Source organism: Lynx rufus, unplaced genomic scaffold (genome assembly GCF_022079265.1).
Source record: "Lynx rufus isolate CCGP_SWC_20201006 ecotype Redwood Valley unplaced genomic scaffold, mLynRuf1.p SCAF_13, whole genome shotgun sequence".
Classification (NCBI taxonomy): Eukaryota; Metazoa; Chordata; class Mammalia; order Carnivora; family Felidae; genus Lynx; species Lynx rufus.
In genome coordinates this window covers 4,694,177-4,719,098 of record NW_025814827.1, presented here as the reverse complement: position 1 = coordinate 4,719,098, position 24,922 = coordinate 4,694,177, and the positions used below count along the sequence as shown (strand labels likewise).

Below are 24,922 nucleotides of genomic sequence, written 5' to 3'. Positions count from 1 at the left end.
TAAAAAAAAATACCCAAAGGTTTTACTTTTTTTTTAAGAACTAAAATGCAATCTACCATGGTTTAGGAACTGACTTTTGTTCTTAGAAGACTTTTTTTATGGTCAAAGAAAGAAATTACATGTATATTCTGTAACATCTGAACACCTTCCCTGGGGCACTTTGCTGGTCCTGTCAATAGAGCATGCGACTCTTGATCTCGGGGTTGTGAGTTTGAACCCCATGAAGGGCATGGAGATTACTTAAAAAAAAATAATAAGTAAAAAGGGGGAGAGGCCCCTGGCTGGCTCAGTCATGCAAGCATATGCAACTCTTGATCTTGGGGTTGTGAGTTCAAGTCCCCATGTTGGATGTAGAGATTACTTAAAAAAATAATAAAATCTTTAAATACCTTCCCTCCTTCCCTGAGTAGGAGTTCATCTTGTTTCCTTACATCTTTGAAAATTACCCTGAAGTAGAACCATAAACAAATCAATGTTTCTTAATAAAATGGGTAATTATTTAAAAAAAAAATTTTTTAACGTTTATTTATTATTGAGAGGCAGAGACAGAGCATGAGCAGGGGAGGGGCAGAGGGAGGAGGAGACAGAGAATCCGAAGCAGGCTCTAGGCTCTGAGCTGTCAGCACAAAGCTTGATGCAGGGCTTGAACTCACGAACCGTGAGATCATGACCTGAGCTGAAGTCAGATGCTCAACCGACTGAGCCACCCAGGTGCCCCAAATGGGTAATTATTTTAAAGTTTGTGGGTAGGATTTTGAAGATAGAACCATATTTTATGCATATTTTGTAAAACCAAGTCTCTGAGAGATCTTGGAAAAACTGTGCATCTGAGAGCATTACTGTAGAAGACTACTAAATATTGGAGGCAGGCTTTTATATGCTTCTGTCATCATCCCTGTCTTTGGCCGCCACACTAGGGAAGCATTGTAAATAATTGCTTGTTGTGCTAGGAAATCTTACATCGTGATTTAATTTGCCATCGTTTTTTATTTTCTAACTTGGGTTTCAGTGCAATCGACTGTTGAAGTGGTGTCCTGCCCCAGATTGCCACCATGTTGTTAAAGTCCAATATCCTGATGCTAAACCTGTTCGCTGCAAATGTGGGCGCCAGTTTTGGTAAGCAAGTGACTTACTAAATTGAAATAGTACACATAGCTGTTCTGTTTATTCTTGGTAGAAAAATAATAGAATTTTTTTTTTTTTTTTTTTTTTTTTTTTTTTTTTTACCTCAGGGAGGGAGGTGGGTGATGTTGATTTAAGATAGTGTATATTTCTTTTAAATAAGAATTAGATTAAAAGGTCGCATCTTCAGTAATTTTTTCTTTCCTAGTTGCTCTTTTTTCTTATGGGAAAAGAAGCAGCTATAATCACATTTTCTTGTGTGCTCTGCTGGAACTAGTATATGAGCAAACTTGTAGATCTGGGGTAAGAACTTAGTTCGTCTCATTTCTGATGGACTATTTATTTTGTCAGGGTATATTTGGTTCCTTTATGGCTCTTGCTCTGTTTTCTAGTTATCTCTTAGGAAATAAAATAAACAGGATTATTTTTCCTTTACTCTGACAAGTTAAATCTTACTTCTAGAAAGAAAATATGCCTTGATAAATTTGGAAAGATAAAACATGTTTGATTACATGTGCGTTTTCACCAAAAGTTTTCCTGTGGCTTCTCTGGCCCCACCTTTCCTGGTAACCTTGGTTCTTGGAGTGTATAGCATGCTCTTTTGGTCTTTGAATTCTAGATTTGACTTAACAGAGAATTTCCAATACAGCATATTCATGTTAGAAAGTTAAGATAATTTTCCATTTCCTTGGTGGATCTTTTAGGAACAAGAAACCCATCAAACCAAGTAGCTCTAAGAGCTAGCAGATAGACATTATATTGGTATTCCATACCATTCTTTTTTTTTTTCTCTGCAAGCAACTATAGAGTTAGACTTACACGTCGTTAATACTAAATATTTTCAAAAAGAGCAGGTAACAACCTCACAGAGATTAAATATGTGTGAAATACATGCTATTTTGGTAAAAAAATTAAATATACATTCTAATGTAGAATTTACCCTATAAATAAGACGTGGAGTCTGATTTCATATGTATTTTAAAACATATTTTTAGTATGAAGTATCTTGTATACAGACCAAAATATAGAGAATAACAGCAGTGAATACTTAGTAGCTACTAACCCAGTTTTAAGCAAAGTATTTTGTTTTTGTTAAGAAATCTGTCAAATGAATGACAGATTCATTTGACACTCCTTTGTTCCCTTCTCCATCCCATTCACCATCTTCTTTTCCAGAAGTAACCATTATATTTGACTTCATTTAAATTGATAGCACTTTGTTCCTCTCATTTACAAAGGATTTTTGGCATTCCTGGAAAAAATCAGCCATTCAGCGGGGGGGGTTTTTTTTAATAAGCATTTGAATTTATTCTTAATTTATACTTTATTTTAGCAAATGTATACACCACATTTGCCTAGAAAACAGAAAGGCATGAACAATTCATGTGTTCTTAGAGAGTGTTTAGCCACACTCTTGTTTTACACCTTGCTTGGTAAACTTTCTCTCTACAAGACTGAGGTTCATTTGTTTGTGTCATGCAAAGATGTGACCTGTTTGCTCACTGTGCATTAGGATTAAATTATATAATTCTTCATTTGGGGTGTTAAGTAAGAGATTTAATATACACTGATGAAGCATTGGTTGAAATTTAAGTTTAAATTAGTGAAAATTATTTGGTTTCAATTGAAGAATGTTTACAGCATGGAACTATACATTTTCAAAACTATCAGAAAAATACAGATCTCGCTAAACTCAATTTTTTGTCTTAACAGTTTGGTGGCTAGAGAGTCCTTTCTTAGGAAGTTGTCATCATAGCATGTCTTCACGGCTATAATCATTTCTTCATTTCTCGCACATACCACAATACATGCTGTTCTAATGCTAAATTCTAAATAATCTGTAGAATAATATGAACTTGCCTCATGCTCTTGTATTTGCTAGTCTTTAAAAACAGTGAAACCACTGAGGAACTATAAAGCATGAAATGGGTTTGTTTGTGTACTGACTTAACAGTAGGTAGGACTTAATTCTTTTAACTCTTCTATCACTTAACAGCTTTAACTGTGGAGAAAATTGGCACGATCCTGTTAAATGTAAGGTGAGTTTGTCTGGCATTTTCATTTTTTAAATAATACAATAGAGCAGTTCTAAGACTTGATGACTGAAAACTGGGGCCCACAACTTTGTTATCCATTTGTAGATAGAAAATTGTATTTTTTTCCTTTTTATTTCAAATGATTGTCACAAGTATTCATAAAGCATTCCTTACAAATAAGTCAGCTCCTGATAATTATCAGGATTAACAGTGGTTAAGGCACCTCCCTGAGCAGACTTTGTAATTTACGAAGGGGAATAATACATCTTGGAGCCGGGCTTCTCATCAAGCTCTAGGTTCCTCACTTGGCTTCAGCCACAGAAAATCCTCCTTTGGTTGATTTTATATACACTGGATATGAGAACTACCAGAGTCCCTTGGTTTAAGAGGAATTAAATCCAGTGATAATCTTGTCCTTTGCCTTTTAAATGTAAGCTTGACTGTATTTAAATGTTGAAGTAATTTGCTATCCTTTCTCTTAAGTCTTTTGTTGTACCCTAACAGTTGTTGTTTTCAAACAGTGGTTAAAGAAATGGATTAAAAAGTGTGATGATGACAGTGAGACCTCTAACTGGATTGCAGCCAACACAAAGGTTGGTATTTCCCTTCAGTAAACTCTTGGTAATGAAACTGTGATAAGCATAGGAGCCTTGGCATTAGCAAAAACAAGTAAGTTTCCTAATTAGGGACGGGAACTTGTTTTACCTTTTCCTCAGTTCAGATTTGGAGGTTTTTTGGTTGTTTTGGGGATTTGGGTTTTGGTTGTTTGTGTTTTTCCAGAATGATTGCCTATTTTTAGTGTTTGAGTTTATTTTATTGAGCACTATACTGCAGTATAGTACTCTTCTTTGGAAATTTTTGTCCATTAGGACACAGTTTCCTATAGAAGAAGAAGCTTGACAGTTTTTCTACCTGAGAGTTTGATGATGCTTTTTTATATTGTTATTACCTGCCTTTTAGTATATAGAGTTTATTCCACCTAGCTTGGTTTTATTAGGCAAATTTACATTTCTGCCTTTAAAAACTCCCAGGGTTTGGTGTGCTTGGCTGGCTGTCAGTAGAACACACAACTCTTGATCTTGGGGTCGTGAGTTCAAGCCCCATGTTGAGTTTAGAGGTTACTAAAAATAAAATAAACCTTAAAAAAATTCCAGGGTTTAACTTTTAAGGAGTCTTTTTTTTTTTTTCTTTCTTTTTAAGATTTTATTTTTAAGTAATCTTTACACCAAATGTGGAGCTTGAACTCAAAACCCTGTGTTCAAGAGTCACATGCTGTACTGACTGAGCCAGCCAGGTGCCCCTCCTTACGGAGTCATTCTTTAGAGCAGTATTGAGAGTAACTGACTAATAACTTTTTTTTATGTAGCTGCACTGGACTTCACATGTTTGACATCTTTAACATGTTAAATTGCTAAAATATGATTTAAGAGACTTGACTCCTGAGAAATAGAGATTTTGGAGATAATATGGGTATCCCTTGGTTTTTTGTTTTTATTTTTAAGGTACATTATTGCTCATGATATTAGTTTCAGGATACTAGTTTCAAGATTGTTCATGTCTTTATGACCATGGACCAGTTCTTTAACCCTAGACAGATGTTTTGTCTTGCAAATGGAAGTTGTTTTGAACACCCTTCTTTTTTAGCACTAAATAATAAGCATACATTTGAATCCCAGCTGTGTACCCAGCAATCTCTTAGTAGAAATTGTATAAATAGCCAGTCTTTATTTAATTCAGCCTTATAGCCTATCTATATTGGAAGTGGCTTGCCCTTGATTATAGGGTTATTCATGGGCTATTCATTTTTAGTATTGTCTTAGATGATGCTTAATGAATACTGAGTTGTTTGACCAGCGTTAGAGCTTTCCATCACTCAATCACAGGACAATTAGAAGAATAAGGAGTGTTTAGGTGCCCCTGGGTGGCTCAGTTGTTTAGGGTCTTTGTCTCAGGTCATGATCTTGTGGTTCATGGCTTCAGGCCCCACATCTGGCTCTGTACTGACAGCTCAGAGCCTGGAGCCTACTTTGGATTTTGTGTCTCCCTTTCTCTCTCCCTTTCTCCCTCCCCTGCTCATGCTCTGTCTCTCTCTGTCTCTCAAAAATAAATAAATGTTAAAAAAAAAAAGATTAAAAAAAAGATGTATCATGCAATTAAAAGATTTGTTTTATTGGGGATGGGGGACTAAAACATTAAGCACTTTTAACCATACACGTAGTAATACTAGTTTTACAGGAGGTAAAACATTTGTTCATGTAAATACACTCTCCAATATCATCTAGAAATAATTATTGAGTACTCCTGTATACTGTTTGCTCTCATTGTTTTATATGCATTAACTCATAATCGTTATAGTGATCCTATTCCTATTTTCCTTTGTCAGATGAATAACTAAGGAAGAGAAAAATAATAAAAACACTAGTCTGAGATCACACAGGTAGCAATGGTAGAGTCAGAATTCAAACCCAAGCAATTTGGCCTTAAGAATAAGGTCAGTGGGATTGGTAAGACTGATAAATTCTTTTTGTGGCTACTGAGTCTCCCAACTTTCTTCTGTCAGATACACTTGTTTTACTTATTTATTTGTTGTTGTTATTTTTAAGTACACTCTACCCCCAATAGGGAGCTTGAAATCACAACCCAGAGATCAAGAGTTTCATGCTCCACTGACTGAGCCAGTCGAATGCCCCTCAAATACCCTTGTTTTAAATTCTTTTCACTGTAGTCCATTTACAACTGTGCTACAGAGATCATGGCTTTTTCCAAGTCTGTGTCATATTCTTGGTTGCCAGTGAGCTAAAGTTATTACCCTACAGCAGGTCTACTGCTTTTTTCCTTTTGGAAAATCCACAGAATCAAACATTAATTTTAATAAAACTATGAATAAGATATAAAGGTTCTATTTCCCTGCATTAGTTTGATGCCTGTAACTCCCATAAGGGGGGAGTATCACCCATTATATTACTGATAATCCTTATAGTGATTCACAATTTGACCTTTGTGAAATAACACTACCCTGCCCATAAGCTATAGTAATTTTAAATAGGTCAATATGGTAACTTCTAATTATACATTTTAAATCAAATCTTTGAAATCAATTAATATATTTCACATTTTCTCAAGAAGCAAATTCCAGGTCTAGAATATCTGTATCTGGGGTGCCTGGATAGCTCAGTTGGGTGAGCATTCAACTTTGGCTTAGGTCATGATCTCACAGTTCCTGAATTCAAGCCTCTGTCCCCCTACACACCCCTTCTTTCACACCTGTCCCATTTACGCTCTCTCTCAAAAATAAATAAAAAACATTAAAACATAACATTTCTTAAAAAAATAAAATAAAATGTTTCTTTCTATATTTCTTGGTCACAATTAACCAAGCTCTCAATATGTTAGGATACCACTGATAATCTGCAATTTTTTTTTTTAAGTTTACTTATTTTTGAAAGAGAGAGAGAGAGACAGATAGAGAGACAGGGAGTGAGAAAATCCCAAGCAGGCTCCAAACTGTCGGTATGGAGCCTAACATGGGGCTCAAAGTCATGAACCATGAGATCATGACCTGAACCGAAATCAAGAGTCGGACGCTCACCCGAGACACCGAGGTCCCCCAATAATCTGCAAATTTGTTCAAGGAGCTAATAACAATAATAAAAGCTTCTGAAATCACTCAAGAGAAAAAAACTCCAGTTTTATCTCAAAATTATCAAGCAGATAATTTTGTTATTACTAATTGTCATTCTTCCTCAAAAATCTCTCTAAACAAAGCCAAACATATTCAAGCCTATACTCCCTACTTTAAACATCTTGGAGGTTTAAGCATCTTGGAGGTTTAGAGGTTTGGGGATTTCTCTAGATGCAAAAAGAGGCCTATAGTTTAAATGAACCACTTAGTGAAAATACAACTGCCCTATTCTGAACTACTAGTTTTATAGAGCATATTCAAAGATTCAGGGACTTTAATGAACACATTAAAGTTGTTCCCTAACAACACAGAAAGGTTTTTCTTAAGTGACATGAGTTATCTTTACCATAATTTTAGAGAGCACAAAAATATTGATTTCAACCATACATTTCTCAAAGGTGTGGGCATCTGTTTTAAGTGACAAGACTTATTGTTTCATTACTAATGCTTTCTGGGAGGTAAAAATATGTTTTAACCATTTTGGGTAGAGCAGGGTACTAATGGTATAAAATTGTGTGTTGGCCTCCATCGTTTAAATACTCCTTATCCCTTTTTTTTTTTTAATACTTTTTTTAATGTTTGAGTGAGAGAGAGAGAGAGAGAGATAGACAGACAGCATGAGCAGAGGAGGGGCAGAGAGAGGGGAAGACACAGAATCCAAAGCAGGCTCCAGGCTCCGAGCTGTCAGCACAAAGCCCGACACGGGGCTCGAACTCACAAACTGTGAGATCATGACCTGAGCCGAGTCAGACGCCCAACCAGCTGAGCCACCCAGGCACCCCTCTTGTATAATACATCTTCAAAGCCAGTAATGATAATAGCTCATTTCCAGTAGTACTTATTGTATTCCACACTTTTCTGAGTGCTTTACATGTATTAATAACAATAAATGTGGTATTTAAAAATAAACCGAATCCAGAATTGGCTTCTCTTCGGTGATAGTAATACAGCCTAGTGTAGCATTGACACCAACTTTATAGTTTCTCTTCATAGGAATGTCCCAAATGCCATGTCACAATTGAAAAGGATGGCGGTTGTAATCACATGGTGTGTCGTAACCAGAACTGTAAAGCAGAGTTTTGCTGGGTGTGTCTTGGCCCTTGGGAACCACATGGATCTGCCTGGTAGGTTGGGGAAACGAAGGGGAGAAAATGTTCACATAAGTATGTAATATATGCGTATACTGTGACTAAGGTTTTACCTCATGGAAGTCACCATCTAACTTGGGAGCTAAGTAAATGAATGCAGTGTGTGATCATCGTTAAAAGTACAGACAGGCAAGATGTCTGGAGAGAAGTCTAAATTAGGCATATTTCACAGAGAAGGTACCAATTGATGTGAATTTTAAGGGAGAGTAAAAGTTCATTAGTTGGAAGTTGGTAGAGAAGACGTTCAGGGCAAAAGGAGTGGCATGAATAAAGGTAGAATGATATGAAAGTATATGACTAATTTAGAGAAGAGTTGCATTGTCTAATATGTCTGTCTAGGCAGTAGTTGAAAACTAAGAGACTGTTGGTAGAACCTAACCTGCAGTTGTGTTTTACTTACTCTTGTATACTATTAGACAAAAAATGTGTCCCAAACTTTAAGAATTGGAAAATTGCCCAGTGCAATCCATATTATAAGCCTCTTTTGGAAATATAAGAACAGGCCTGTATTCCTGCTTGGCAGCAGTCATCTGGAATTGATTAATAGCCCCTTAGATGATGTCTTAACTTGCCAGTTTGATACATTTATTTCCCCAAGACTGAATCTTCAGGGCATTTGTATGTAGCATGATGGCACCATATTTAGAAGGTGGTATCACATTTAGTAGATACATATCTTTGTTCTGTGCATATATCTTACCAGTTCAGGAAAATGCAAGTTAGAATCATGATGCCTTGAGTTTTGAGAGAAGGGAGCTAGCACACCTGGTAAAAATGAAAGTATTTCTGATTGTTATAATACACAAATGGGCCCGTTTCACTAATTTATGTTACTTATTGGCAGTTCAGTTTGTGGCCCCTTACACGTTGTAGGGCATAGGAAAAGAGAAAGTAGACTGAGACCTAAAGTAGTTTGGACATTATCAGAAGGCTTTTAAGTGGGGAGTGGCCTGATTAGATCTGTAATTTAGATGAGAGGGCTTTGTATTAATGTGCTTTACATACATTACGTCAGAATCGTGGCTGCTTTGTAAAGAGTGAATGAGAGGGGAAGAAATCTCTTAGGTTTGGAGGAGGGTCTCGTGAAGACAATGGCAAGTCTCTCTTTATTTTCATTGGTACTTACATTAGTTTCACTGAAACTTTCATTAGTTTCATTAGTTAGAGGAATAGTGAGAGGGATTACTTGTCTGAAATTAATTCTGAATTAGGTAAAAACTAATTGGTTATGTAGAAGTAAAGAATGTGATTTTGCCACTGTCAAATCCAAGAAAGGTATTTGGGGTTTAGCCTGACAGATACTCTAGATTTTAAGAAGGCAAACTGGAGAATTAGACTGTCTCAGAAACTAAATCCACTCTAGTATATTTAAACAAACAAAGCCTAATAAATGGAGAAGAGTTACTAAAAATACGTTTTTTAAGTTACTTTTTCTGTGTGTAAGGAAATCTTGGATCATAACTCAAATTTTAAAGAAGCTGTTTTGAAAACTGAAAAGAGTACAGAACAAATGTTGGGTGCAGGAGGATGAGGAACGGCCTGGACCGAAGTTGTCAGAAATGTTTCCTGTGTCTTGCCTTTACCCATAGCTAACATTGCAAATGAGTCATACTGTGCTTCCTTATTTAAATCTGAAAATGCCTCAGAATCCTCAAAATAGCATTCCAAGTAGCGCTGTCCATCATCTGAATTAGAAGTAGAGGTGAATTGTTTGCTTTCCTGGCCTTCAAGTCCTTAATAATTTTGGCAGATTACAAAATGAGTTGAGGCTTAAAAATATCCAAAAAATATCCAAAGGAAAGTTTTTAAGGATATTACATTAGATAAGAAGAAGAGGTATTAACAGTTGACCAGTAGAGGGCAAGGAGAGCCAATATTTGGGCTAAATTAAGTAATTTTTTCTAAGAGGATTATAACCCAAGCTGGTAGGAAATTAATGTATCTCCTGACTTGAGTGAATTATGGTCTGGGTTACTTTAAAAACTTAAAGATGAGATCAGTGAGCCATTGTTGGTTATTTCTGAGTAGCTATGGAAAATAGAGAGCTACCAAAAACTGAAAGCAGACAAAATGTAATCCCAAATTTCCAAAATTTGTGATTGATTCCATGAAATACATATGAACCACATAACTTTTCTCTTACATGAAATCCCAGAATCAAATGGTATTATTAGGATGATGATTAGGGAACGTTTTGTGAATCTCAACAAGGTATTTTGGTGTGAGCTGAGAAGTTTGTGGCCTAGGCTATGAACACACACAAGGATATTTGGGATTAATTGAGTGACTGTTTCTTGCAGTTACAGGTAATGGATTTCCTTCTTCCTAATGAAATACTTCCCCAAGATGTGTTGAATGAAAGGCTTTGTCCTTACCTTTTTTATTCATGTAAACTGTGTACTACTTTTCTGGTCAGTTTTACTGATGACTTTCTTAAACTAATAAGAGAATCTTGCCTACATTTCAGGGTAACATCACAGAAAGATATTAAATATATAGACCATTAAAATCCTGGGAAACTTGGCAAGCTAGAACAGTGAATCCAGTTTAACAAGATTTAAAGTAAATTCAAAATTCTTCCTTTAGACCTAAAAGGATTACTGTTAAGATTCTGAAGACAAGAACTACAGCATGTGAACAATATAGTCACCAGTTCAGAGCATGGCCCTCAATTGGCAGACAGGCATATGTTTAATTCTTAACTCTGAAACTCTAGCTATTTTACCTTAAGTGTGTTACTTACCTTCTCAAAGCCTAATTCTTCATCTGTTCAATGTGGGTAATAATCCATATTTCATAAAGTGGTTCAAGGAATTGAATATGACAGTACATTTGAAGTCCTTTGTAAGTGGGTGATAGGTAGCTATCAGCTGTTCCCATAGTGTAGACTCCCAGAAAAGCAAAGGTAGAGTAATCAGGACAAGGGAACTGCCGTTGTTGTCCATCTTCACTCTGAGCTGTCTTCTGGGCACATTTCCCCTGCTTCTCATTTTGTGTATCATTCAGTTTTCAATGATTCTTGTAAGTTATAATACCATGTAAAGGACATAGCACAGCATCTGTTACATAGTATTCCATGAACTATTGGTTCTCTTTGGTTTATTAAAATAAGAAGGTAAGTAACTGGAAAAATTGGGAATACTTAGCCTAAATAACAGACAACCTAGGAAATAAGATGACCTCTTCAGAAATTAAGTTAGAAGTTCAGACTGCAGTCAGGAAATGGAATATTAGAATGACAGCGCTTTCTAATGATTACAGGTGAGCCGATTTGGAATGGACTAGTTCAGGAAGTAGAGAACTGATACAGCTTTAGAGGATTCCAACACTAGATGGGGGTTCGTTCAATCCAACAACACTTGGAATTCTTTTCTGTCTTGGAATTCTAGAACTCTGGGCATTTTAAACACCTCAGTTTATCTATATAAAGGAGAATTTTGGTTCTAGATAATCTCTGAATCCAGGCTAAAATTCTGTTATTTGTTCCTTCTCATTGATTTTTGGCTTTATGGAATCCTCTTACTTCACTTTAAGGTACAACTGTAACCGCTATAATGAAGATGATGCAAAGGCAGCAAGAGATGCACAGGAGGTAAGTACATTTATTTTCAGGCAACAGTTGAATGGGAATGTGTATCACGTGTTTATTAGGGAATAATTTAGCAGAAATTTTCAATTCTGAAAGAGTTGTGGAAACACACCCCAGTAAATACTGCGTATCTGTGTACATTGAGAACAAAATGCCTATCAGGAAACATTCCTGTTTATAGGTTTGTTTCTTTCTTTTAAAAGATTAATCTAGTCATGTTGTGCAATTCCAGGTTTCATTAGTTTTGCTGTTAAGGTTTTTTCACCCCAGCAAGGAGTCTAGAGAACAGTATTTGTTAAAAAGCCTTCCTGCTGTTTATGTGCATTCTCATTTCTATTTAATTCTTTTTTTTTTTTTTTTTTTAACTTATTCATCAAGAAGCCAGTAAGATCATAGGTGAGCTGATTTAGAATGGACTGCCTCAGGGGGAGTTCCCTTTTACTGGTTAGGGATATATAACTCACCATTGTAGAGAAGGATTCAATCACTAGGTGTGAATTAAGTTCATCAACATTTTGAGCTTCTTTCAGCTTGGTAATTCTGTCAGAATTGTAGAATCCTGGAATTTAATTATTCCTTACTTATTTTCATCTATTCCATATTGAAATTCCCCTGTTGTCCCAAAAATATTCTTTTCAAATGGTTTTCCTTGCTTAAGATGTCACCCAAAACATGTTTTTTCTTCCTTCCTTCCTTCCTTCCTTCCTTCCTTCCTTCCTTCCTTCCTTCCTTCCTTCCTAAATGTTCCTTTAAAATTTATTTCTAATTAAGGGAGCCTGGGTGGCTCAGTCAGTTAAGTGTCTGACTTCGGGTCAGATCATGACTTCATGGTTTGTGGGTTCGAGCCCCCATCAGGCTCTGTGCTGACAGTAGGGGTCTGCTTGAGATTCTCTCTCTTTCTCTCTGCCCCCTCCCACTCACACTTTTCTCTCTCTTTCAAGATAAATAGATAAACTTAAAAAAAAAAAACTAGAATCTTCTGATCCTATGGGTGTACAGAGAAAGACTTTATACAAGTGGCTTTGTTTATTTAGTGGGAGCCGTGTCCCCCAAAATGGAGTATACCATTGCACACGCATCTGGCCTTTTCTTTGCTTTTCCCTGCTCCAGTACTCTGATATAGTGTTCACTGGGAGTTGTAGCTTTAAAAAGTGCTAGAAGGTTGGCACATAGTCCAGAAAGAACACAGATGGTAGTTGAGTGCCTTGGAAACGTGTACCTGCATTGTAGAAAGTTGTTGACTTAACATACTATGCCATGGTGCTGATTGTGGTGGATATTTGGATTTTCTTATTTTCTAGACCAGGGGAGTCAGTACACTTTTTCTGTGAAGAAGCAGATGGTAAATGTTTTCAGCTTTGCAGACTGTATGGTCTCTCTTACACGTGTTGAACTCTGCTTCTGCTCTTGTAATGCTAAATCAGCCACAAACTCAAATGAGTAGGCATGACAGAGTTCCAAGTTATTTACAGAACCAGGCAGCAGCTGGATTTGGCTCACAGGACAGTGTGCCAACCCCTGTTCTAGGTAGTCAGGTTTGTTGTTTTGGACTTTTTCCCAAAGTGTTTAAGGTCACTCATTGCATTTTCTCAATCTGGAATTTGATTAAAAGTTGGTCTTATTTGTAGTGGTGGTATGAGTTTTCTTTCATGCTATATTTTAGAGATATTTTAGTAGGAAGCTGTTTTAGAATTAATTGAAGTATTAAATTAGATTTTAAGTCAAGTCCTATAACATTATATATTTTAATGTGGTAGTTTAGGTTTTCCATTTAATTTTGGAAATTTGACAGGCTTGAAATATTAGTGGTTGGTTTTGGAGGGTGGGATAAAATGCCAAGCAGATTAAAGTTTATTTAGAGAGGGGGCGGGTAGGATCCCAAGCAGGTTCTGCACTGTCAGCGCAAAGCCTGATGATGTAGGGCTCGAACTCACCAAACTATCTGATCATGACCTGAGCTGAAACCAAGAGTTAGAAGCTTAACCAAGACTGAGCCACCCAGTCGCCCCAACGTTAATATTGCTTTTAATCTAATAATGATTAAATATAATTGGCATAATTTTCCAGTGTGTAAGCATTGATTTGGTACTTACCTGACTCTTGAATAGTAAGAGTAGATTTTTTGAGATGTTTCAGTGTTGTATGATACTGGATCATGTGATTGGCCAATTAAGTAGTTCAGAGTTAGTATTTCTTTAAAATTTTTTTTAACGTTTATTTATTATCAAGAGACAGAGAGAGACAGAGCATCAGTATGGGAGGGGCAGAGAGAGGGGGAAACACAGAATCCGAAGCAGGCTCCAGGCTCTAAGCTGTCAGCACAGAGCCTGACGTGGGGCTTAAACTCACAAACCGTGAGATCACGGCCTGAGCCGAAGTCGGACACTTAATCGACTGAGCCATCCAGGTGGCCCCAGAGTTAGTATTTCTAAGCAGGAGAGCAACCATAAGGCCTTGTAGCATCTGTGCCCTTTGTAGTCACTAAGGCATAAGGAGAGAAAGAGGAAGTGATAGTAAAAGAAAAGAAATAATATATGTGTGGTTAAAAAAAAAAACTTTTTCATAGTGGTTGCAGTTAACAAGCATTTATTAATCATTTTCTGCATGTTAGGCACTAGAGATAACAGTATTACTTTTTAAAAAGTCTGTCTCTAGAGATTTACAGTATAATGGGAGAGACCAAGCTGAATTGTTTTTGCAGTCTGATAAATAACATAAAACAAATCTAGACCAGATATGATATTGTTTCTTTGGTAATACTTTATGTATCTTTAAAACTATTTTTAAAAATGTTTTATTTATTTTTTATTTTTTACTTTTTTAAATGTTTATTTATTTTTGAGAGAGAGCACAAGTTCTGGAGGAGCAGAGAAAGGGAGACACAAAATCCGAAGCAGGCTCTAGGCTCAGAGCTGTCAGCATAAAGCCTAATGTGGGACTCGAATTCACCAAACTATCTGATCATGACCTGAGCTGAAGTCAGATGCTTAACCAGTTGAACCACCTAGGTGCCCCTTAATGTTTTATTTTTGAGAGAGGAAGAGGGAGGAGGGAGGGAGGGAGGGAGCAAGGGAAGGGCAGAGAGAGAGAGACAGAGATTGGGAGACACAGAATCTGAAGCAAGCTCTAGGGTTGGAGTAGTCAGCACAGGGAAATCATGACCTGAGCCAAAGTCAGACGCTTAACTGATTGAGCCACCCAGACTCCCCTTTAAAACACTTTTAATATAACTGCAATACCATTGTTGTGTTTGTGTATATATTTATTATATGTTTTTTAAAGCACTACTTTTTAAATAGTATTAACTATCCAGTGTTCACATGTCTTTATTTATCTCATAAATTTTCTTTTATAGTTCAGATCAGGATCCATATAGGTTCCCAACTTGGATTTGGTTGATATCTTTTGAGTATTGTCTAATCTCTGTGTATTTCATTCCTTCTTCTTCACCCCTGCCCCCCTCCCTGCCCATTACTATTTATTTGTTAAGGAAACGAAGCCATTTTTGTCCTGTAAAAATTTTCACATTCTGGATTTTGCTGATTGTAACTCCCTGATATCATTTAATAGGTTAACTATTAATAGGTTCTTTTATTCCTGTATTTCCTGAAACTGGTGGTTAATTCTAGACAACTTGAATTTAGATTCAATTGAGGAGTGAGGTGGGGGCACCTACCTGATGATGCTGGATATTTTCTTTTGTATTATATGAAGAGTTGTATGATGTCTGGTTGCCTCTCTGTTGTTTTCTACTTTAAAATTTTGATGCTTCTTGTTTACTTATTGCATACTGCAGAATAGTAGAACATCCTGTGATGGAAATGTTCTTTATCACCACTGTCCAGTTTGGTAGCCGCTGAGCACAGGGAAACTAAATTTTTTATTTTTTTTTATAAATTTTTTTTTAACTTTTTTTGAGACAGGGAGAGAGAGAGCATGAACAGGGGAGGGTCAGAGAGAGGGAGACACAGAATCCGAAACAGGCTCCAGGCTCTGAGCTGTCAGCACAGAGCCCGACGCGGGGCTCGAACTCACGGACTGCGAGATCATGACCTGAGCCGAAGTTGTCCGCTTAACCTACTGAGCCACCCAGGCACCCCTAAATTTTTTATTTTAATTTAAATAGCCGCCCGTGGCCAGTGGCTACCATATTGGGAAGTGCGGCTGTAGGACATTCATAGCAGTATTAAATAACAAAAGGTAGCAAGAGATGTCTGTTTGTTCCTGATTTTAGCCTAAATTCCTATACTGTTTCATCAGTAAATATGATACGAGCTTTTGTGTATGTTTGATACGTTTGTTACAATTACGTTTCCTTAATTTTTCTTAATGGGACAGCGATCTAGGGCAGCCCTGCAGAGGTACCTGTTCTACTGTAATCGCTATATGAACCACATGCAGAGTCTACGCTTTGAGCACAAACTATATGCTCAGGTGAAGCAGAAAATGGAGGAGATGCAACAGCACAACATGTCCTGGATTGAGGTGCAGTTCCTGAAGAAGGCAGTTGATGTCCTCTGCCAGTGTCGTGCCACACTCATGTACACTTATGTCTTCGCTTTCTACCTCAAAAAGAATAACCAGTCCATTATCTTTGAGGTAGGAATAGTTACTGAGTGGGGAAAAACCCCAGCTGTGTCACAGGACTACTTGGTCTGCCATAGATATGTAGAGTTTTAAAGTTTCCTATCTGGGCTAACAGGCACACGAAAAGATGCTCGTCATCACTCATCATCAGAGAAACATAAATCGAAACCACAATGAGATACCACCTCTCACCTGTCAGAATGACTAAAATTAACAACACGGGAAACAACAGATGTTGGCCAGGATGCAGAGAAAGGGAAACCCTCTTACATTGTTTGGGAATGCAAACTGGTGCAGCCACTCTGGAAAACAGTATGGAGGTTCCTCAAAAAGTTAAAATAGAACTACCCTATGATCCAGCAATTGCATTACTAGGTTTTTACCCAAAGGATAAATAAAAAAAAAAATACAGGTTCATAGGGGTACATGCACCCCAATGTTTATAGCAGCATTATCAACAATAGCCAAACTGTGGAAAGACCCCAAATGTCCATCGACTGATGAATGGATAAAGAAGATGTAGTGTACACACACAATGAAATGTTACTCAGCCATCAAAAAGAATGAAATCTTGCCATTTGGAATGACATGGATGGAGCTGTAGAGTGTATTATGCTAAGCAAAATAAGTCAATCAGAAAGACAAATGCTACATGATTTCACTCATGTGGAATGTGAGAAACAAAACAGATGAACATATGGGAAGGGAAAAAAGAGAGGAAAACAAACCAAAAGAGACTCTTAACGACAGAGAACAAACTATGGATTGATGGAAGGAGGTGGGTGGGTGGGGGGAGCAAATGGGTGATGGATATTAAGGAGGGTACTTGTTATGATGATCACTGGGTGTTATATATAAGTGATGAATCACTGAATTCTCTTCCTGAAACCAATATTACACTATATGTTAACTAACTAGAATTTAAAAATTAGAAAAAGAAAAAAATAATAAAGGTTCCTTATTTGCTCAGAAGTTTAGACTTCTTGTCCTAAACTGCATTCAAATTGATGTGGTTTAGCCAGCTAGCAATTAAGTGTGGAGGCTTTAAAGTCAGCCTGAATTTGAAATTCGACTCAACCACTTTTTAGCTCTCTTGACTTGGAGCAGATTACTCAATGTCATCTATATCTTTCTTTTAAAATAGAGATAATACTTTTCAAGGATATTACAAGTTTTAAGTCAGGCAAGACTAATGTATGGTATTAGAAGTTAATGTGGTGGTTACCTTTGGTGGAAAAGTGATGAAAGGGGTCTTTTAGCAGTAAATGTTTTTCAAGTAGAGCTGATCATTTAAAATTGATGCATAATAAAAAAGAATGAGATCTTGCCATTCATTCAATATGGATGGACCTAGAGAGTATAATTCTAAGTAAATTAAGTCAGAGAAGACAAAAAATACCATATGATTTCACTCCTGTGTGGAATTTAAGAAACAAAATAAATGATCAAACGAAAACAGAGACAAAGAAACACTCCTAAATACAGAAAACAAACTGGTGGTTGCCAGAGGGGAGAGGTAGATGGAAGGATGAATGAAGTGGATAAGGGGGTTAAGAGGTACAAACTTCCACTAAATAGTAAGTAAATCTCAGAGATGAAAAGTATAGCAGAGGGAATATAGTCAGTAAGATGGTATTAACATTTTTTGGTGACAGATGGTGACTTATTATGATGAGCACTGAGTCATGTACAGAATTGCTGAATCATTTTATTGTACACCTGAAACTAATGTGACACTGTATGTTTATTATAGTTTAGTTTTATAAAAAACAAAATAAAATTGGTTACATGTACAGAACTAGCCATAGTAGTAAAGGTTAACAATATTAATTTTCCATGTGTTCTCTTATATGAAGTAGGTGAAGCCAGTTGTAAACAAGAATGGGTTTATATTTTTTGTCAAGCTTTCCTTTTTTTTTTTTTTTTTTTTGAGTTTTAGCCAATAGTAGTTTGCAGAACTAGAATATTCCAAAAGACTTCTTAAGTCCTTTTCAGGGCTTTGTTCTTCATTTTCTTCCAGAGGTAATGGGTACATCTTTAGTTAATATATAAAAAACTGTCCTGGAAAAGAGAGTACAAGTTGTTAGAGGGGAAAGTGATAAGGAACTTTACAGGTGCAGAAACCATCTATGAAAATTACAAAATCAGTGTTGAGAACAGTCGATAGGCAAGGAAGCAGCCATGAAGGCTTATGTTTCATCTGTCTTCTAAGCCCGAATTTACTATGTATTCTTCCTCCTCTCTTGCAGAATAACCAAGCAGATCTAGAGAATGCCACAGAGGTGCTTTCGGGCTACCTCGAAAGAGATATTTCCCAAGATTCTCTGCAGGATATAAAGCAGAAAGTACAAGATAAGTACAGGTGAGACTTCTTTAACAGTTGTTAAGCAAAAGTTTCTGCCTGTGGTGGTCTGGTGTGCTTTAGTGGAGAAGTTAGATGATAGTGAAACTTGGGTTTAGCATATCCAGTAACTCAGCTGCTGCCATGTTTCCCACAGATTGCTTCTGTCTTTTGGGGAACAAATTGCAGGCAGTAGTGTTAGTCAAACATTTATCACACTGGCTGATTCTACTTCCATTCAGCTTTATCTACTTAGTTGCTGCATTGTAAGGAAGAAAACCTAAAAAGGGGCAAGTGGTTGTTAGGATGAGGGGTGAGATTCGGGTGCTGGTTCTAGCCTGGGGATCCTGGGGATCATGGCTATTGACAGGTGAGCTACCCAAACTTTTTTTAGAGTTTTTATTAGATTTTATTTTTCTCCTTTCCTTCCTTCCTTTCTTTCTTCCTCCCTTCCTTCCTCCCTCCCTCCACCCCCTTCCTTCTCTCTCTCTCTCTCTCATTCATTCATTCATTCATTCATTCATTTTTGAGAGTGAGAGCATGAGCAGGGGAGGGGCAGAGAGGGAGGGAGACAGAGGATCTGAAGCAGGCAGGCTCTGCGCTGACAGCAGAGAACCCAATGTGGGGCTCTAACTCATGAACCGTGAGATCGTGACCTGAGCTGAAGTAGGAAACTCAACCGGCTGAGCCACCCAGGCGCCCCAAGTTTTGGTTTTTTTCTGAAGAGAGGTTTACTTTTTCCAGGGGTAGGTGATATTTCAAAATATGCCGCCTTTCAAGCTAAAGGTGCAAATGTTTGCTTTCTTAACATGGAGCTATTTCCCCCCAAGTTGTTTCCTGACAGATACCTTTTTAATAGTAGCAGAAACCTTTGGGCATTTGGAAGACTTAGGTGCAAGTAATATTTTCACTTCCCTTAGTCATCTTTAGCTACTACATTGTGTTAACAGTCATTTTTACAGTTAACAAAGATTTTACAGATGTGAATCAGTAACCCTTGAAATTTCTTCTTTCTGAAACTGTTACTTATCTGTACAGTGACAGGGTTGAATCAAATTATTTCTAAAGCCCTTAGGAATTTCTAACATTCTATTACTCTGAAATTAATTTCCAAAACTAGGATTCACAACTTTTGGAGAATACCTTTTTAAAATTAGAAAACAGTTTGTTGTGTACACCTAGACCTGAAAATGTGCCTATTAGAAAACAAAACAAAACAAACTTGTTCCAATTCTGGATAAACTGGAGTACCTTAAAATATTCGTAAAATTGAGGCACCTGGGTGGCTCAGTCGGTCAGGTGTCCAGCTTCGGCTCAGGTCGTGATCTCATGATTCATGAGTTCAAGTCCCATTTCGCGCTCTGTGCTGACAGCTCAGAGCCTGGAGTCTGTTTCAGGTTCTGTGTCTCCCTCTCTTTCTACTCCTCCCCAGCTCATGTGCGCGCTCGCTCTCTCTCTCTCTCTCTCTCTCAAAAATAAATAAACATTAAGAATTATTAATAAACATTTTTAAAAAATAAGTAAATGCCTCTTTCTTATTATTGGGGGCTGACAAATTTTTTTTTTCTTTGATTACAGATACTGTGAGAGTCGACGAAGGGTTTTGTTACAGCATGTGCATGAAGGCTATGAAAAAGATCTGTGGGAGTACATTGAGGACTGAGAATGGCCCTGCATAAAATGAACTCTGAAAACTTTACCATCTAGAGTGCTCATGCAATTAAAACAAAACAAAACAAACACAAACAAGGAGGCACTAAGCCTGTTCTGACGCCTCTGGTCTATAGTACCAGAATTCTGTTTTGTTAACGGAAAGTTTAAGTAAATTATATTGTAATAAAAAAAGGTAGATAAACCATTGTACAACAGTATTCTAGGCCGCCAACAAAAGTGTGACAGACACACTAAAAAGCCCTCCAACTTTAACTTGTAACGTAGCTTCATTCTCAAAGCTGACTCCTTTTTTTTTCTTTTTCTTTTTCCTGAGTATAGTACAGTTAAAATTTAAAACAGCTCCTTGACACTGCTTTTCATGTCCAAACCAGCCATTTTGTTGTACTTTGGTAAAGGACCTCTTCCCCTTCCGCCCTTACACATACGAATACACCCACACACACAGACTGACTCTCTCTCTCTCATACCCCAAGGTCATGAGTGAATTAGTGAATTAGTTCCTTGTAAAGAAAATTCTTGGGGCGGGGAAGGGGGTAGGCAGCAGGAGGAATTAAACAAAAAAAAAACACAAAAAAACTTTGTATATGACTTTTAAAACAAGAGGACAACACAGTATTTTTCAAAATTGTATATAGCGCATATGCATGGACAAAGCAAGCGTGGCACGTGTTTGCATAATGTTTAATTACAAAAAATATTTATTCTTTAAAAATCTTCAAGATTATGTCTATTTGCTGTGCATTTTCTTTCAGTTTGCTTTATCTTTCCAGGGTTGAGGGTTGGGATAAAGGTGTGTTGGTTTAGCACCTCTGGAAGACCTAATGAGCTCTTTGATTTCCCTTTCCTGAGATTGCTTTGCCCTTTCTCGTTTGGTATGCCCATTGCTGGCCAGGGGCCTCATGCCTTGAATTCCAGCTCTTGATCAGGGACAGGGAAGTCAAGCTCTGACTAAATGCCATGGCCTGATAAGGGCTGCAACAGGGAGGTTTTTGCCGTATTTCAAGAATGACCCAGTCCCAGCCTCCTCCTCTTCCATGGCCTCATCCATCTACGTAAGCCTTTGTGCGCCCCTGTCATGCACACACCTGAAGGCTTCCTATGCTCCCTATCACATCCAGAGGAAACATTTCAACTTTTTTCCCCCCTTAATTGCTGCTTTGAGCCTTTTAAGATTTTAGTTCTGGCTCTTCTCTCACCCCTTCTTTACATTAGGGTGTCAGATAGAATGTTTTTGCTTTAAATATAAATATAAATAAATAGCCATTCACTTAGTTTCAGATTGTGAATTTAAAACGGCAGATACTGAAATTGCTTGTGTGTGTTGCTGTGGGTTCAGTTTGAAGGAGAACACCCCTAGAACATAATATTCCCATCTAGTGCATTTAAATAGAAATCAATGAGTTTGCTTCTTTTCTATTGTCAGCAGATAGGAGAATTAATAATGCATTTTAGCTGTGATGTCCATTTTTATGAAATTTCTACTAAGAGCTATGTTAAAAGTAAAGGATGGTGGTGGTTTTATTAACTATATACCTGTTTAGGCCATTCTGGCTGTGGTATTTTTCAACAGGTCAGCATCCCTAAATCTGTCAGTTTTCTACAGGAGTGCAGAGTGAATTAGGCAACTAGATCAAGAGGTCTTCATATTAAATACCAGTTTTGGTGACCTCTTTGTCTTCCTTTAAATGTCTTGCGCCTAGGGAGTGTTTACCATTTGTGAGGCAGCTTTGTCTGCTCTTGCATTGTACATCTTATTACTCCATTGGGAAGTAGGTTCACTTTCCTCTGGCCTTTTGCCTAAGTTAGGCTTTGCTGAATCAACCCTACTTTTCCTTTTAGAAAAAGGTTGTTACATGAGATGTACTTGCAACTGTTCTTTTCCCATCAAAAATCAGTGAATGTTTGCTGAATATATTATGCTGCTTCCTTAAACCACTTGTCGCTTTAGGATCAACTTTACCCATACCTCTCATCCTCCCCTCCCTTGCCACCTCAGGTGCAAATCTGAACTCAGTGTCTGCTTCCAGTCTCTTCTCCTCCCCTCCGCCCCCATCATTCATTTGACTTTATTTTAAATGACTGCATCAATCTTAAAATACATTTATTGAAACTAAGGAGACTTTTTTTTTTTTTTAATAGAAAGCTTGAATGAGTTCCTTTCCCTGGTAACTTTGAAAAGCAGCCAGAGTTGCTATCTAGATATATGTGGCTTCCCTTAAAACGTTTTGTGTATGTGTGGTGTTTTAAAAACTCTTACCAGTTAACTGCAGTATCTAGGTTTCAGTGTCATAAATCCTCTTTACATGCTCCCCTTGCAACAGGTATCCAGAAACAGTGTGTGCACTTCATAATATCAGCCCCTACCCATGGAGGAACAGTGCTTTTTAGAGATGCTTTTTAGTTTCAGTGTTGGCATATTACCTAAGGGTATTGCAGTTGTGGGTGCATTCCCTAATTTGTATGGATCAAGGTGAACTGGCCTTTTCTGAACTTCCAAGCTTTTAACAGCTATCTCCATGTTTGACAGAATTCCCTGAGTTCATTGCTTTCATTGTTAGTAGCTTCAGTGACCCCAGCTGAGATAGGCAAGCCGTATTGAATGACAGCTTCCCTATTTCTACCTAAGTCTTTTAGTCAGAGGGCTCTATTCACGGTAAGCACCAGGGTCTCCTTGTCTTCTTGAGGGCAGTTAACATTGTCTTTTGAAAGTGCATGATGCTTCATTTGAACAATTCATTGAGCAGTAGATGGACTTTAAATGATTTTCAATAAAATTTTGATCCAAAGCTCAGGATACACACAGTGGTAAAATTGAGTAGCATATAATATCATCAGACCCTAAATTCTGTGTAAATTGCAACCCAGATTGTATGTGTTTTATGTGTGTTTAAATAAATATATTAAATACACATGTGTATACATACACACATATATAACAGATCCAAGACAACTGACTTGATTTGAAATGGTTGAATCTGCAGTGTAAAATGTGATTCAGCCATGATTAGGAACTGAAATTTAGTACAAGAGAGAAAAGGACTTGATGTAACAAAATCTTTCAGCTACAGATCCCGGTATAGAGCACTTGGGGGAAGGGAGGGGGCGGGTTGGTGAGACAATCAGATCGGTAAATTGATTAAATGCTCCTAACCCTGTAATTTTGTGCATAGAGCACCCTGTGCTGTGGAAATAACTGTTCTTAGATTTTCATTGTAACTGGACTGTTCAGGTTGCCCAGAGGGAAAGAACATTCCTAATTCTAATAAAATAAACTTTTATTTTGTTATTCCATTAGTTACTTATGTTTATTTTTATAGTTAAAAAAAAAGACATATTGGTGGCCCAAGTCACCTATTTTATGTGCCTTATTCACTGTTCCTACTTAATATAAAATGTTGAGATTTGGTTCAGTTTCTTTGCAGGGAACTGTGAATGAGACCATCCCCAACAATTACCTTGGTTAATGAAGCCTTTAGAGCATTTTCTGAAAGCTTTCCAATTTCTGTCTTGAACATTGAATTTAAATTGCTTTTTGTGTTGTAACAGTGATATTAGATGCTCAGTACAGTTTGTCAGTTTTGTAAGCATGAAATATTTTAAAAGTCATTGAAACTCCCTCACATTGCTTCCATTTAGTTCACTCTTAAAAGCTAGTATCTCCTGTAGGGATGGAGGGAGAGCTTTCTTAAAGAAGGTCCCCATAAGTCGGAGATCTCCATCACTGATCAATTCTAGCCAAGTCCTAATTTTAGGACAATTTGATTTGGTTTTATTCAGATCTATACTTAATGAGAGCTCATGTATCACTTTATCTTCAAAGCACTTTAACTTCTATTGCTGTCTACAGAGGTGTAGAAATTGCTCTGTTTTACAAAAGAAAATAAGGCTTGACAAAATTTAAGTAACTTGCCCAGGATTTCACAATTTCTTCTGTCACTCAGTCAACATTGTACTACCTCCTTGTTTATTAGTTTGGTCTCAGTATGACATAGCATTCAGTACCAGGAAAGGTGGTTCTTAACTATGGCATTGTGCTTTTAAACCGCATAAAAGACCATATGAATGCCTGTCACTGCTCCTGTTTGAGGAATGTTATGTACTCTTCCTGATCTTTAATTTGTTGAGGCAGAGTATGCAACTAATGTGGCTCTGTGTTTTGCCCAATCAAAGGAAACCAGCCATGAGGAAAGAATAGCCCTTCCCACCTTGCTGATTAGGACTATCCTCATGGGAAGACTCACATAAGATAGTTGAGAGTAAATGGTTCAGCATTTATTTGGTTTGATATAATGGCCAAGGGATTTACAGTTATTGGTCTGGTTATTTGCTCAAATGAATTTTGGATAGTCTACTGGAACTTGTTACAGAATTTGTTTTATAACAACTGAAAATGTACAAAACAGCTGATATCTATTTGTTCTCAGCATCTCTTAGAGCTGGATGATGTATGGAGCTTTAAGAAGATAAGTAGTGAGCATTATGGGGAAATCTTGACTTCGGGAACAGGAAAAAGCATGGGACTGTCAGATTTTGTCAGGTTTCTTCGGCGATAAAGCTGGTGTATTTCTGGTTCTTTTTAAGGAATTTGCTTCTTAATAACCCAAGATGAAATCACTAACTTGGAAATGCTCAACTGGAAATAAATAGTGGCTATTATAGGAGTAAACAGACAACTTCTGAGTTTTAATTTTTTGCTTTTTGTGGAATTAAATAAATCTTTAAGGCAACTGTTGGTCTTTCTCT

The 24,922-nt window shown here is 37.2% G+C and overlaps 1 protein-coding gene across 2 annotated transcripts in view; it reads left to right on the top strand.

Annotated features, from left to right (window-relative positions):
* The window catches only part of ARIH1 (ariadne RBR E3 ubiquitin protein ligase 1), a 119,802-nt gene extending 96,329 nt beyond the window's left edge, over window positions 1-23,473 (top strand). Inside the window, exons 7-14 of one of the 2 annotated variants that reach the window (XM_047074839.1) lie at window positions 1,010-1,116; window positions 3,119-3,161; window positions 3,680-3,751; window positions 7,834-7,964; window positions 11,523-11,580; window positions 15,916-16,062; window positions 18,414-18,526; window positions 20,084-23,473. In XM_047074839.1, the coding sequence (XP_046930795.1) occupies window positions 1,010-1,116; window positions 3,119-3,161; window positions 3,680-3,751; window positions 7,834-7,964; window positions 11,523-11,580; window positions 15,916-16,062; window positions 18,414-18,526; window positions 20,084-20,168 (756 nt within the window). In that variant the 3' untranslated portion in view covers window positions 20,169-23,473. Of the gene's footprint in view, window positions 1-1,009; window positions 1,117-3,118; window positions 3,162-3,679; window positions 3,752-7,833; window positions 7,965-11,522; window positions 11,581-15,915; window positions 16,177-18,413; window positions 18,527-20,083 lie in introns of both variants that reach the window. The other variant, XM_047074838.1, reaches the window with a different exon arrangement.
* The last annotated feature ends 1,449 nt before the right edge of the window (window positions 23,474-24,922 follow it).